General features: G+C 39.3%; 1 protein-coding gene across 6 annotated transcripts in view; it reads right to left on the reverse strand.

Annotated features, from left to right (window-relative positions):
• Positions 1-12,888, reverse strand: part of LOC134344259 (histone deacetylase 9-like) — a 695,601-nt gene that overhangs the window by 246,352 nt on the left and 436,361 nt on the right. For all 6 annotated transcript variants that reach the window (XM_063043755.1, XM_063043754.1, XM_063043751.1 and 3 more), the window contains 2 exons: positions 2,509-2,750; positions 392-542 (listed from right to left, as the gene is read on the reverse strand). In XM_063043755.1, coding sequence (XP_062899825.1) covers positions 392-542; positions 2,509-2,750 — 393 coding nt within the window. The remainder of the gene's footprint in view (positions 1-391; positions 543-2,508; positions 2,751-12,888) is intronic.

Below are 12,888 nucleotides of genomic sequence, written 5' to 3' on the forward strand. Positions count from 1 at the left end.
CAATTAAAATAAAAGCTGTTTCTTATTTACCAGAACTATTTATTTTAATAAAAGCAAAATAGACCATTGGCATTCTGAATTAATAATCTGGACACAAAAGGCATCAAAGTATATGGAGAGAAAGCAGGGAAATGGTACTGAAATGGAGAATCAGCCATGCTAACGTTGAATCACAGAGAAGGCTCAAAGGGCCAAACCACCTGCTTGTGTTTGATTTTTTCTAAGTTCCTATTCTTCTGATTGGATCAACCATATTGTACTGCATCGTCGCTACTGCAGGCTCCACTAACAGCTGCGATCAATATTCGACTCTAAAGAATTCTGTGGATTTTTCATACAAAGTAATTTAAACAGTAAGTGCAAGACTGGATTAAATGACTTAAGTACATACTTTCTCTGCCCCTTTCTTTGCTTCGAAGTGACAGAAGATGCTGCTCATGTAGTTGTCTTCCGAGCTCTTGCTGCTGCCGCTGTTTTTCCAGTTTACGTTCCTGCTCCACAATCTCCTGCTGATGTTGTATGGCTAGCAATTCCTGTTGTTGCTTTCAAATGTAGACAACAGCATTTAGGACACAAACATTACAGAGGAGCTAATCAATTTTACGATTATCTCTTGAGCACTGGTCAAAGGAGTGGCTCAAGCTACTGTGTGTTTGGTCTCCACCACAGCATGCTGAGTTTGAGTTGCTGGGCTGCTGGTTATTTACATTCACCTGCCATGGTGAGACAAGCTTCACTTTCATCAGCCTTGGTTTGCCCCTGAGCTGAAGCAGAACAAGGTGATTCACCTTGTGGTGAAGAAGCTATAGATGGTCTGCACTGTCAAAATTTCACTGCTTGTTTCATACAGCATATTGTATTGTCAGCAGGCATGAAAAGACCATCGGGCAAGTTGGTTCAGCAAGATGGATGCCCTGGCTGTAAAGATGCTTACTTTGAAGAACACAGACAACATGGATGATAGTCACATTTTCTTAGATGTACCAGGATGCTAAATATCACAAGTCTTTAATTTAATCTGATGAGCAAATTTGACTTCTATCATTATTTTCAGTAATCGGCATGAATATTTTGCCAGGTATAAGTTTTAAATAAGTATTACATTTTGTTAAAGTGTCAGAAATCAATTAATTAACAATACAAAATTACCTGTAATTTACCAATTCACCCCCAACCCACACTCATAGCTCTTCTTCAATTTTGAAAATAACCTTGCTGGACTACATTGTGAGTCTAACATCAGACAACAATGAGAAAATCAACTGAGTGGAAAGTTGGGGTTTCTGTGTTTGTGCACACTCACATAGGAGACCTGAAACTGCACTGTTGATGGCAGTTCCATGCAGTATTGCAGCTTTGGAGTGGAAATTTTCGACCAATTTTAGGAAATTAATCTTAAATAAAATTTGAAAGACCTTAGTTGTTTTGAAATGCTATAATCTTGCAGTTATGACAGGGATGCGAATGCAATTGCTTGATCGTGGGAAATGATACCTGTTCTAAAATATGCCATTTTGTGCAATGGAATAACAGAGCAATAGGTAAATTTTTAATAAATATTTATACTATAATAAATTTGCAAGTCGGAGCACAAATTCAATTATTGGACAAATCTTATCAAGTATGATTTAAGTAAAGTTAAATAAGGCTAATGTTATAGCCGCACAGGCATGAAGTTTTTGACATGGACTCAAGCCAAACTCTACCATGATCTGACTTACCTAATCAGGGCTGCTTTTTATTGAGAGGATCTGTCTCTTGGCAGAAACCTCAAAAATGAAGCAATAACCAGTGATCAACTGGGAAACCATGTGTAGGTGTTGCCGTTTCTCTGTGGCATCTGATGAGGGAATCACAGCTTAAAGCAGTTGCTGAGCTCCCAAGAGCTATGTGCTCAATCCTTCTGAGCTGTGAGACAGCAGAGGTCCTGAATCTGCCCTAACAGCAGTCTGAGAGGATGATAGGAGTGGATGCCCCATCAGTCCTTCAAAGTCTGTATCTTTCTCTAGCCCAGTGACTTTCCAAGTGGGGGTTGAAACCATTGGGTGGGTTGTGGGATGTAAACAAATAATAAACATTGACTCTTTATTCCTCTCCATAGATGCTGTCTGACCTGCCAAGTTCCTCCAGCAATTTGTGTGTGTAAACAAGTAATTACTTCCACTCGTTTAAATAATTTCCAATTTGCAGACTGGAGAACTTGTATGTGGGTGTACATCATGTGGGTGAACTACTTGGTTAAAGTAGTTATGCAGAAGAAGTGCTGGAAATCTACTGCATAACACCAGGATGAAATAGCTGGCAAAAACAAAATAACAGTGACATTGTTTTCATTTAAAAGAACAGTAATGTCACAACAAAAGGTATTTTACACCCATGGTTGTATGGAAAAGCACTTTGTTGTGATCTATTTAACAACGTCGTTAAACTGTTAATAATAAATCTCAAAGTACTTCATTGCTCATCACTTTCTCCATTTGTAGTGCATTTTGTTTGGGTTTGATGTACCTTGAGGTGCTCTTGAAGCTGGACTTGGTGCTGCCTGGTGAGGGTTTCATGTTGTTTCTGGAACTCAGCGAAGAGAAGCTGTTTCTGAAGTTGGTGTTGATGCTGTAGAAGGAGCAGCTCTTGCTGCAGCTGGGTCTTCCTGGCAGCCGCGTCCACCACAGGCATTGCAATCCGCAGATCAGATCTTAAATCTACTGGGGTTGTTGACTGTAGCGCCAATGGCAGTGGAGAGCTGACTTCAACTATTTAGAGAAAAGGAATACATAGCATTGTCTCTTTTGAAAATGTTTATATTTAAATTTATCATGTACATTTTCCTAATCCATAGACCCTAACACCAGCTATCAAAACAAGGAAAACAATTTTAGGTGTTGTAACCTGAATTAAGTTCATTGGCAAGAGGTAGTAGGTCAAACAAGTTAACAATGTGACACACATTCTGAGTTTGTGAAGAAATATTAAACAATGACAGATACAAAGCTCAAAAAGAAAAAAAAGAGATCAAATGAAAAGGAAGTATTTCTAACATTGAGTGGTTTTCACAAACGCAGGAAATTCCAAGGCTCAGTGCTTGTGAAACTCAAATGCAGAGAAATGCAGCCAACCTGTGTGTGGATTCATCCTACAAAATACACATGACCACTGTTTTAATAATAATGGTTGAATGATAGTCCCTTAAGCAAATGGAAGTTCCAAATGGGAGAAATTAGCTCCTGATTTACAATGTACAACAAAGTCAAAATCTACCCTTGGAATTATTTCCCTGGAGGCCAGGGTGACCCAAGGCAGGACCCTATCTGCATGATGCTCCACCTGCTGGCTCAACTAAGAACTGCCACCCAGGAATACAACTTCAAATGATTCAAATCAACATGAATTCTCAAAATCTCGTAAAATAGATAGATATTTAAAGCTGAGGTTGAAAATATTGAACAAAATACTTTTAAGAGTTAGGTAATATATTTTCTCAATACTGTTCTGCGGTCTAATGGGAGATGGCTTTCTGGCAGTGGAGTGTGCACCTGTTATTGAACCTGTTTAATTTTTGCTCCTAAGTCCAACTAATGTATACAAATAAAATTTGAAATGTGTTAAAAATTGAGTACAAGATGCTAAAAGCTACTACCTCTGAAATTTTGACCAGTGTTTTATCCTGTTATTTTCTTTAATGAACAACTAAATTTGTGTGAACCTTGATTACAAGATTAAGTATTTTCAAGAGAAAGATTCTGATAAATACTGTGTAGCTTATGATGGAAGATGATCATTTGTCAATTTGTTCACTGATGTGCACATGTGATCCAATAATATATTCAGATTTGCATCTACCAAATGTGACAAAGAAGTAACTGAAAATTATTGAATTTTAGTACAATTTCATGCTGGTTTAAAGCAGATTTACATTTAGCCATTGAACATAAGATTTTATTGTTTAGATACCCTACTGCTGGCTCCTGGGAAGTCCTCAGCAAGCACATCCTGATTGCTGGCTGTCCCTAAAGTACACAGACCACACATAATAGATAAATGAGGGCTGATAGCCAACCCTTTGTGTACTCGGCCTGTTTGGCAGCTTTCAACGTATGCACCTGTTTTCTGCTACGCCACATCTGAAATAATATTTTTTTGCTGTAAATCTGAAATGCTGATTTATGCTCCATTTTGCCCATTTTGTGGCAGTATCCCTTCCTCTTCTGAGATCACTTTGTGGTCGGTCTGGTAAAACTCAGGCTGTCACAGAGTTCATCTAGACATGTGTTTAATTACTGATATGTCCAGATACAATATCCAACTTGGAAATCCCAGTGATGGAAAAAAAAGTCTACCACCCTTTAAGCAAGGGTTTGATGTGTTGCTGCATGACACAGTGAGATCATGACATCTCTGTGGGACAATGCTATTTTGTCTTTCTTCAGGTGCTTCAACTTGAACAGGGCCAGCAAAATGCTATCAAACCAATCACACGACACCCCCACATCCCACTCCAAAACCAACATATATCCATACGCACACACAATTCATCAACTGACTCCCTCCAGTTTAACAGCCTCTCGAGTATACTGGACATCAAAGGAGTGAAGGAACATGTCTAAAATAACGGATGTCTTAAGGGAATTTTGGTCAGCCAAGAGCATTCCATTATCTCTCTCTCTCTCAAGCTCATAAAATATTAAAGCATGCTTTTTTTGAAAGCTTACATAAAATGTGATAATTAGGGTTATTTTCTCACAGCCTCTTGAATAAAAATCATTTTGAATCAACATTCAGATTATATCATATTGTCTTAATTAAATTAATAGAATGCACTCAATGGAAAGTAAACTATTAGCTTTCTGGGGGTATATTAGCTGCTTTGTCTATATTGCAGTTATCAATAGGGAAAACAAACCAAGAGAAAAAGAAAACATGTTTCCAAAAACCAGTAGGCATCATAGGTCCAATTCATTGGACTGTAGTCTATATATATATATTCCAGCATTTGGGACTAAATATAACCCAGTTTACTGGAAAAGTTTAAATACTGCATGATAAGTGCAGGGAAAGCAAATGAATATTTTATTGCAGCAGGAGATTGCAATCACCAAACTGTGCTGTAATGGGAAGACTGTGGTCCAAAGGCTGAGTCACAGTTACTCACTGCAGGACTGCTTGTCCTTTGTATATCACAAATGCCATCCATTCAAAGCATATGTAGGACACAGCACATTAAAAGTTGGTTTGAATGAAGTTGAACCACCCAGGGAGAACTGTTAACAGAAGGAACTGGGAATCTGTCATTTTCTCTGACACCACTTTACATTTTTTCTTAGCATGTCACACCAGTCAGTCAGCCATTCTTGTCTGGTGCGTGATGTCAGGATTGGTCCCCTTTCGGATTAACCGGGTCACGACATGAACGTTCCTGACTCGACCCTTTTTTTTTACAAGGCCGAGTGGCTAGCTCGACACTCAGCCCAGCACAGATGGAAAGCTTGCTTGGGGGTGGCCCGACTCAGATTCGAGCTCGGGAGCCTTCGCTCCGGAGTCCAGCGCTGATCCCGTTGTGCCACCACCTGGCCACCAGTTTACATGAATTAGTTGTATTTTTGGTCTATTTGAAAGACTGATAAAAAATTACGAATATGTAAAATACACTCAGTGGCCACTTTAATAGGTACACCTGTGCTAATTTATGCAAATTTCTAATCATCCAGTGAATAGCAGTTCTGTGGATGAAAATGCCTTGTTAATGAGAGAGGCCAGAGGAGAATGGCCAGACTGGTTCAAGCTGATGGGAAGCCGACAGTAACTCAAGCAGCCATGCGTTACAACAGTGGTGTGTTGAAGCGCATCACTGAATGCACAACAGGTCATACCTTGAAGTGGATGAGCTACAACAGCAGAAGACAATGAATGCACAGTCAGTGGTTTATACACAGGAGGCACTTAATGAAGTGGCCACTGACTGTATCTAACAAATAGAAATTAATAAATTAGCTATTTTAAAATCAATTTACTTTCAATGTACTTTGTGATTCAGTTGCCAACAATCTTCTTTTTCCACTTTATTACCAGTCCTCTTTTTCTCGATGTTGCTTTTCAGAGAGCACAAGACTGTTTCCTATTTTGGCATTGGAATAACAAACTGCTCTACCTCCAATTTTGCTTCACTTTGCAAAGCAAGTGCTTGACTCTTGTTCAGTACTCCCCTATTTCAGGTGATCTTCTGGTCAGCAGAAAGAAAGCAGGGAACATCTCCGAGCACCTCATGCTAATATATTGGAGCCTAATCACATCCATAATTTAAGAACCACAGCAGGAACTCTGCACTAATCTGAAAGATCAGTCCTTCTTCCAACTGTATCGCCCTCCTCATTCCCCAGTTGTTGCAGTTGTTGAAGGATCTACATGCATCCCTCAGCCTCTGCTGACTTCTCCCAGCAAGGCTATTTATTTGTACAATTTGATAAGTATAAGATCATAATACAGAGGAACAAAATTAGGCCAATCAGCCCATCGAGTCTGCTCCACCATTCAATCACGGCAGATGTATTACCCCTCTTAAATCAATTCTCCTGCCCTCTTCCTGTAATTTTTGATGACCTTACTAATGACAAACATATCAATCTCCTCTTTAATATGCCCAGTGACCTGATCTCCACAGCTGTTTGCGGCAAAGAATTCCACAGGTTCACCATCCACTGGCTAAATAAATTCCTCTTCATCTCTGTTCTAAAGGGAGGTCTTTCTATTGTGAGGCAGTCCTCTGGTCCTAGATTCCCCCACAGTGGGAAACATCTTCTCCACATCCACTCTATTTCGGCTTTTCAACATCCGATAGGTTTCAACGAGACCTCCCTCATTCCTCTAAACTCCAGTGAGCACAGACCCAGAGCCATCAAATGTTCCTCATACATTAACCCTTTCATTCCCAGGATAATTCTCATGAACCTCCTCTGAAGCAGGAGGGGAAAAGGCAAGGTGTTAATGTGTCCCTGCCTTTACAATCAACTGTGTCCACTGATACTCCCTCATTTTTAGGAAAGGTACACCTATGTACTGAAGATAAATGCCTGGTTCTTTTTCATATCGAACAGGGTTGGGTTTGGAAGGCATACTGGAACAAATGTGGCTGTATCTTATTTTTAACTCATTGTTCATAGTCTAAATGTTGCTGGCTCAGCCAACATTTATTGCACATCCCAAACTGCCCTTTAATATGTCAGAAAGTATGTTAGAGCATAGAGAACTGGTGTGACTAAAGTCAAGTACAAGTTAGACGAGTAAAGATGATCAATATATGTTCCTGCAGGACATTAATGAATGAGAGGGATTTATTAATGGATAAAACACCATACAGGGTACTGTAAATGGACAGATAGGTTAATTAGTTCCGGTAAATTACCCTTAGTGTACTTAAAAGGGAGAACGATTGAAAGGGTGGACATTCATGAAAGAGAATAAGTTGCAGTGGTACAGGAAAATAAGGACAGGGAGAAATCACTTTAGTAGGATCGCTTCCCTGGGGCTTGTTTTGAACCTGATGGGTCAAATAGCTTCACAGATTAAATGATCTTTAATCACTGTATAGGATGTCATATTAACTGATAGGACATGATATACTAATCTGTTACACCAGCTTGCATCTTGTGAATAGGTCAGGTGATAGCTATGATCTTAGAATACTGTAAATGAGCAATTGATTAGCTCATTTCTGTAGAAGAATATTCAATAATTGCAAGTTATTAATGTAACATTTGAAATAATTATCATTTTGAAGATTCTACAAAATGTCCTTAAGAAACTCAAAACTTGACATGTGAAGATTATTTTCTCCTTTGTGATAAGAGTTGTGGGCAAATAGACAGCATAACACCAGGAAAGAAAATCCAAGAATAGCTTTTGGCAATAAAAGCACAAGTCTCTTTTGTTATCATGTTCAAATCAAGAGAACTCCTAGAATTTGGAAAACATTTTTGGAAAGATTATTACCTATAACTTCAATTATACAGTGCTGTTATTTTCGCCTATAAACAGCTAATTAAAGTTGATTCTTTCCAAAAGTGAAACATAGCAAGAAGATGACATCCATCATTGTGGACACCACACTATCTGGGTCATGCCCTCTTCTTGTTACTACTATCTGGCAGGAGGTAGAGAAGCCAGGAGACCCACACTGAATTATTTAAAAGCAACTTCTTCCCTTCTGCCATCAGATTTCTGAAAGGTCCATGATCCTTCATTATTCCCTTCATGCACTGTTTACTTAATTTTGAAATGTACGCATTTTTATGGTTTTTCACCGTACTGCTGCCACAAAACAAATTTCACATCACATGTCAGTGATAATAAATAACAAAATATTCCAGTCCATTTTCTGTCAGTCCAGAAGTTCAACCAAGCTCTTGTGTAAGTCATACTTATGCATCTATCTGTATCAGCCAGGCAAGGGATTATAAAATTTCCATACAACACTCCAAAGAAATGAGTTTAAGTTATCCATAAAATACTCATCATTAAGCTTTATTGGGTAGAGGAAATCTGAGCGCTGACCCACTGATTTTGATCATTACCCTCAAAGAAAGCTCTAAAATCTCAATCTCACAAACCTTCCGTGGTCTTTCTAATCTTTCTGACCAACCTCCTTTGCTCAGACTTTTCAACTGCAAATGTGTAGGATGCCAGTGTGGGTTTTGTTCATGAGAGCCTGTGGATAATATCAGAGTTATCAAGAAAAGGTTTCGCAGTTCCATTCCACGGTAAGTAGTTTCATATTATGAAGCAATTAACCTAGTTTTCAAGATATTGGAGGAAAGATGAAAGATTAGCTTTATTTGTCACACATACATCAAAACATACAATGGACTGTGTCATTTGCATCAACAACCATCAATTCAGAACGTGTGTTTGGGGGTAACCTGTAAGTATCGGCATGCTTCCTGGGACAACATGGGATGGCCACAACCCACTAATCCTTTCTAATTCATATGTCTTTGGAAGGTGTGAGAAAACTAGAGCACTCAAAGAAAATCCATAGGGAGAACTCCTTACAGACAGCAGCAGAAATTCAACCCTGATCACTAGTGCTATAAAGCATTACACTAGCCACCACACTACCACGCTACCTAGAAACCAGAGCATCTGGAGGAAACTTCTGTGGTCACAGTGATAATGTGTAAACTCCAAGCAGACTGCATTAGGAAGCAAGACTGAGCCCTGGTCTTTGGAACTGAAGGAAGAGCTCTACAATCAGCACCATTAGTCTGCCCTGTACCAGTACAATGTTGGCTAACTGTTTCCTTTTTGCGACAATACTTCATCCTCTTCTTCTTCTTCCTCCTCCTAATTTAACATTTATGTTTTTTGTTCCTTGCCCTGTATACTTCATAAAGCCTTCACTCCTTTTGCTGAGACAGCAAAAAAAAACATTTAAACAATGTAAGCACAAAGAAGTGAACATATTGTGATACCACCCTTACAGTAATTCCCTGCCTACCATGTCATACACCCTTAAAAATAACAATGTCTACCTAAATATACAAGATGTGATAATTTTATCTAGAGTTTCCAATAATTTAAATATATATCCACCATGAATATAATGAACTTCACTAACTCTCTGATCTCCACATTCAGAGGTCTTCCAACATGCTCAAATAACAACACACCTCGCTAGTCACTCAGCAGCTGGGGCTGCTCTGTATATATAGATGTCATCAGCCACATCCACAAACTACTCATGAGGCTTCAGACAAGACTAGAGTTGACATAAAGCACAATAAAGATGGAACACATCCCATATATACACTGGCCAGTGAAATCTACATTTCTCATCTTTTTCAACGCTATGGATCAGGAAAATAAATACAAAGCAGATGGCATATAAACCAATTCAGAAGTTCAATATAAAACCATTGTTCTATAAAAAGAAGTTCAACCTACACATCACCTGTACTTCCTCAGGTTACCCAAAGTGCTTGGGTGCCAATGTATACACAAAAAGACCCCACATAGAGTAATTGAGATGCATGATATTCTGTTTTTATGGCATTATTTTGGGAATAAACATTTTCAGGAGTTAGGGAAAATTCCTCTGTTCTTCTTTCAATGGTACCATGGGGATCCAATTAAATCATAAAGCAGCTGGAAAGGAAAATCTGAAACATCAAGTTCAGAGGAAGAGAAGGAAAAAGGAGCAAAAGTGAAATGAACAAAGGGTCTAATTCCAATTTGGCCCGGAAATGGAATAGAAGTACATTAAACCGGTGATACTGAGTAAACTAGTTGCAGACCAGGGAGAAAGGGGCTGAAGTAGAAGGGCTTTGATATGGGATAGTTCTGGTTTCTGATGGCTTCATGGCCAAGTTTGTGGATGATACGAAAATAAGTGGAGGCACGGGTAGTGTTAAAGAAGTAGGGAAGCTGCAGAAGGACTTTGACAGATTAGGAGAATGGGCAAAGAAGTGACAAATGGAATTCAGTGTTGAGAAATGTATGATCATGCACATTGGTAGAAGGAATAAAAGCATAGACTATTTTCTAAATGGGGAGAATGTTCAAAAAATTCGAGGTGCAAAGGGACTAAAGGTTAATTTGCAAGTTGAGTCAGTGGTGAGGAAGGAAAATGGTTAGTATTCATTTGGATAGGACCAGAATATAAAGGGTGTATTGCTAAGGCTTTATAAAGCACTGGTGAGGCCTCCTTTGGAGTATTGTGACTAGTTTTGGACCCCTTATTTAAGTAAGAATGTGCTGACATTGGATAGGGTTTAGAGGAGGATCATGAAAATGATTTTGGGAATGAAAGATTAATGTATGAGGAGCAATTGATGGCTCTGGGCTTTTACTCACTGAACTTTAGAAGAATGAGTGAGGATCTCATGGAAACCTATTGAATGTTGACAGGCCTAGATAGAGTGGATGTGGAGAGAGGGTGGAGATATGGTGAGGGAGTCTAGGACCAGAAGGCACAATCTCAGAATAGAGGGATGTCACTTTGGAACAGAGATGGGGAGGAATTTCTTTAGCCAGAGGGTGGTGAATCTGTGGAATTTATTGCCACAGGTGGCTGTGGAAGCCAAGTCATTGGGTGTATTTAAGGTGGAGTTTGATAATCTCATGATTGAGCATGTGAAAGCTTACAGGGAGAAGGCAGGAGAATGGGGATGAGAGGGAAATGATAGATCAGAGTAGATGGGCCGAACAACCTAATTCTGCTCCTATGTCCCTTGGTTTCACTTGGAGTTAGTAGATCTTCAAGAACCAAGGAGGTCTTTGATCTGCTGCTGGAGACGTTGAAAGACATCATGGAGGGATACAGGAGCAGCACTTAATTTTCTGGGGATCAAGCACTGAGGATTAGTTAGTGGAGGGAATTAATCAGCAGTTTAGTTGGGCTCAGACAAGGGAACGTGGGTGTGGATTGCCTCGCATTAGGGTTAGGCTTAGGGGCAGCAGTCATACTCTGGATGTTTCAGTGGGAGTTGTGACAGGGGTTGGAGGTAGGTCAATGTTGCAGTGTGATTTGATGTAGGAGTGCGAATCACTTGAGAAAAGAATCTAAGGAAAGTGCTTGACTTATCTGATTTACTTGAAATGGGATTTCAACAATGGACCGCAAATGGGCCTTCTTTACCCAATAATGAAGGAGAACTCAAAAACACTGAGTATGGTGTGCATTTCCATTGGCCAAGCATATGTAATTCGGAATCACAGAAGTGATATCCAAGCCTGCCGTGTATGCCTCTGCACATAACCAGGCTCCTTTGTGTACTAAACACTACTTCGAAAATAAATTATGGATTTTGTGGAATACACAGTAAATCCAAGATTTCCCTTTGCAGTTGGTTCAGTAAAATGGGAAAATACGGTGTATAAAACAGTGACTCTCCTGCTTGGTCTTTAAGTTCTGCACAATAACAAGAGTTGGGAAAAGAACAGCTAGGTTCATGACATCTAAGGAGCAAAGAGGAAAAATAATCTTTATAAGAATTTATCACAGAGTGTTTGGTTTTATTTTCTTTTCCCTGAAACAATGGATGAAAGCTTCAAAAAGACAAAATATGTCTTTGGCCCATTGCAAGTACCTATAGCTACACCTTTATTCCAGCAAAAATTAATTGAAATGAATGGGTTCAATGTGATGATATGTCAAGCCAGGATCAAGAATACTTAGTAAGCTGAAGATCATAGGGAATTGAGGGAAACTCATCTCCACTGCATAGTTTCATACCTAGCACAATGAAGGATGGTCGTGTCTGTTGAAGGTCAATCCAAACCTTATAGTTTTACCACAGGAATTTCTCGGATCAGTTACTTAATCCACTATGGAGCCAAACACAGTGATGTTCATTAATATTGCACCACGTTCAATTATATTCACAAGACGTCACAGAGTGAATCAGGTCATGTCCATAAGCAGGGAGATCTGGACAATGTTCAGAACTGAATTGATAAATGTTAGTTTACATCTCTGGTAGACAAGTTTTATTTACTTAGAGATACAGCACGGTACAAACCCCTCTGGCCCAGTGAGCCTGTGCCACCCAATTACACCAATATGACCAATTATCCTAAAAAACTCATATATCTTTGGAATGTGGAAAGAAACTGGAGCCCCTGTACTCCTTACGAAAGCTAAAAATACCCTGACCTGTGCTCTCTCACACATGCCCAGCAACACTTTTAATGTGAATTCCTGCACCCCTAATTCCCTTAGATTAATTCTCATCATCTCTCTCTGTATCCCATACTTCCTGCAACTCAGAACTACATGTTCTACTGACTCCTCTTCCTGACATTCCTCACACAATCCTGTCTGGTGTTTCCCTATCATTTTCAATGTTTTGTTTAATGCACAATGCCCCAGCCTTAACCTAGTCCACACAGTTTCCTCTCTTC

Source organism: Mobula hypostoma, chromosome 3 (assembly GCF_963921235.1).
Source record: "Mobula hypostoma chromosome 3, sMobHyp1.1, whole genome shotgun sequence".
Classification (NCBI taxonomy): Eukaryota; Metazoa; Chordata; class Chondrichthyes; order Myliobatiformes; family Myliobatidae; genus Mobula; species Mobula hypostoma.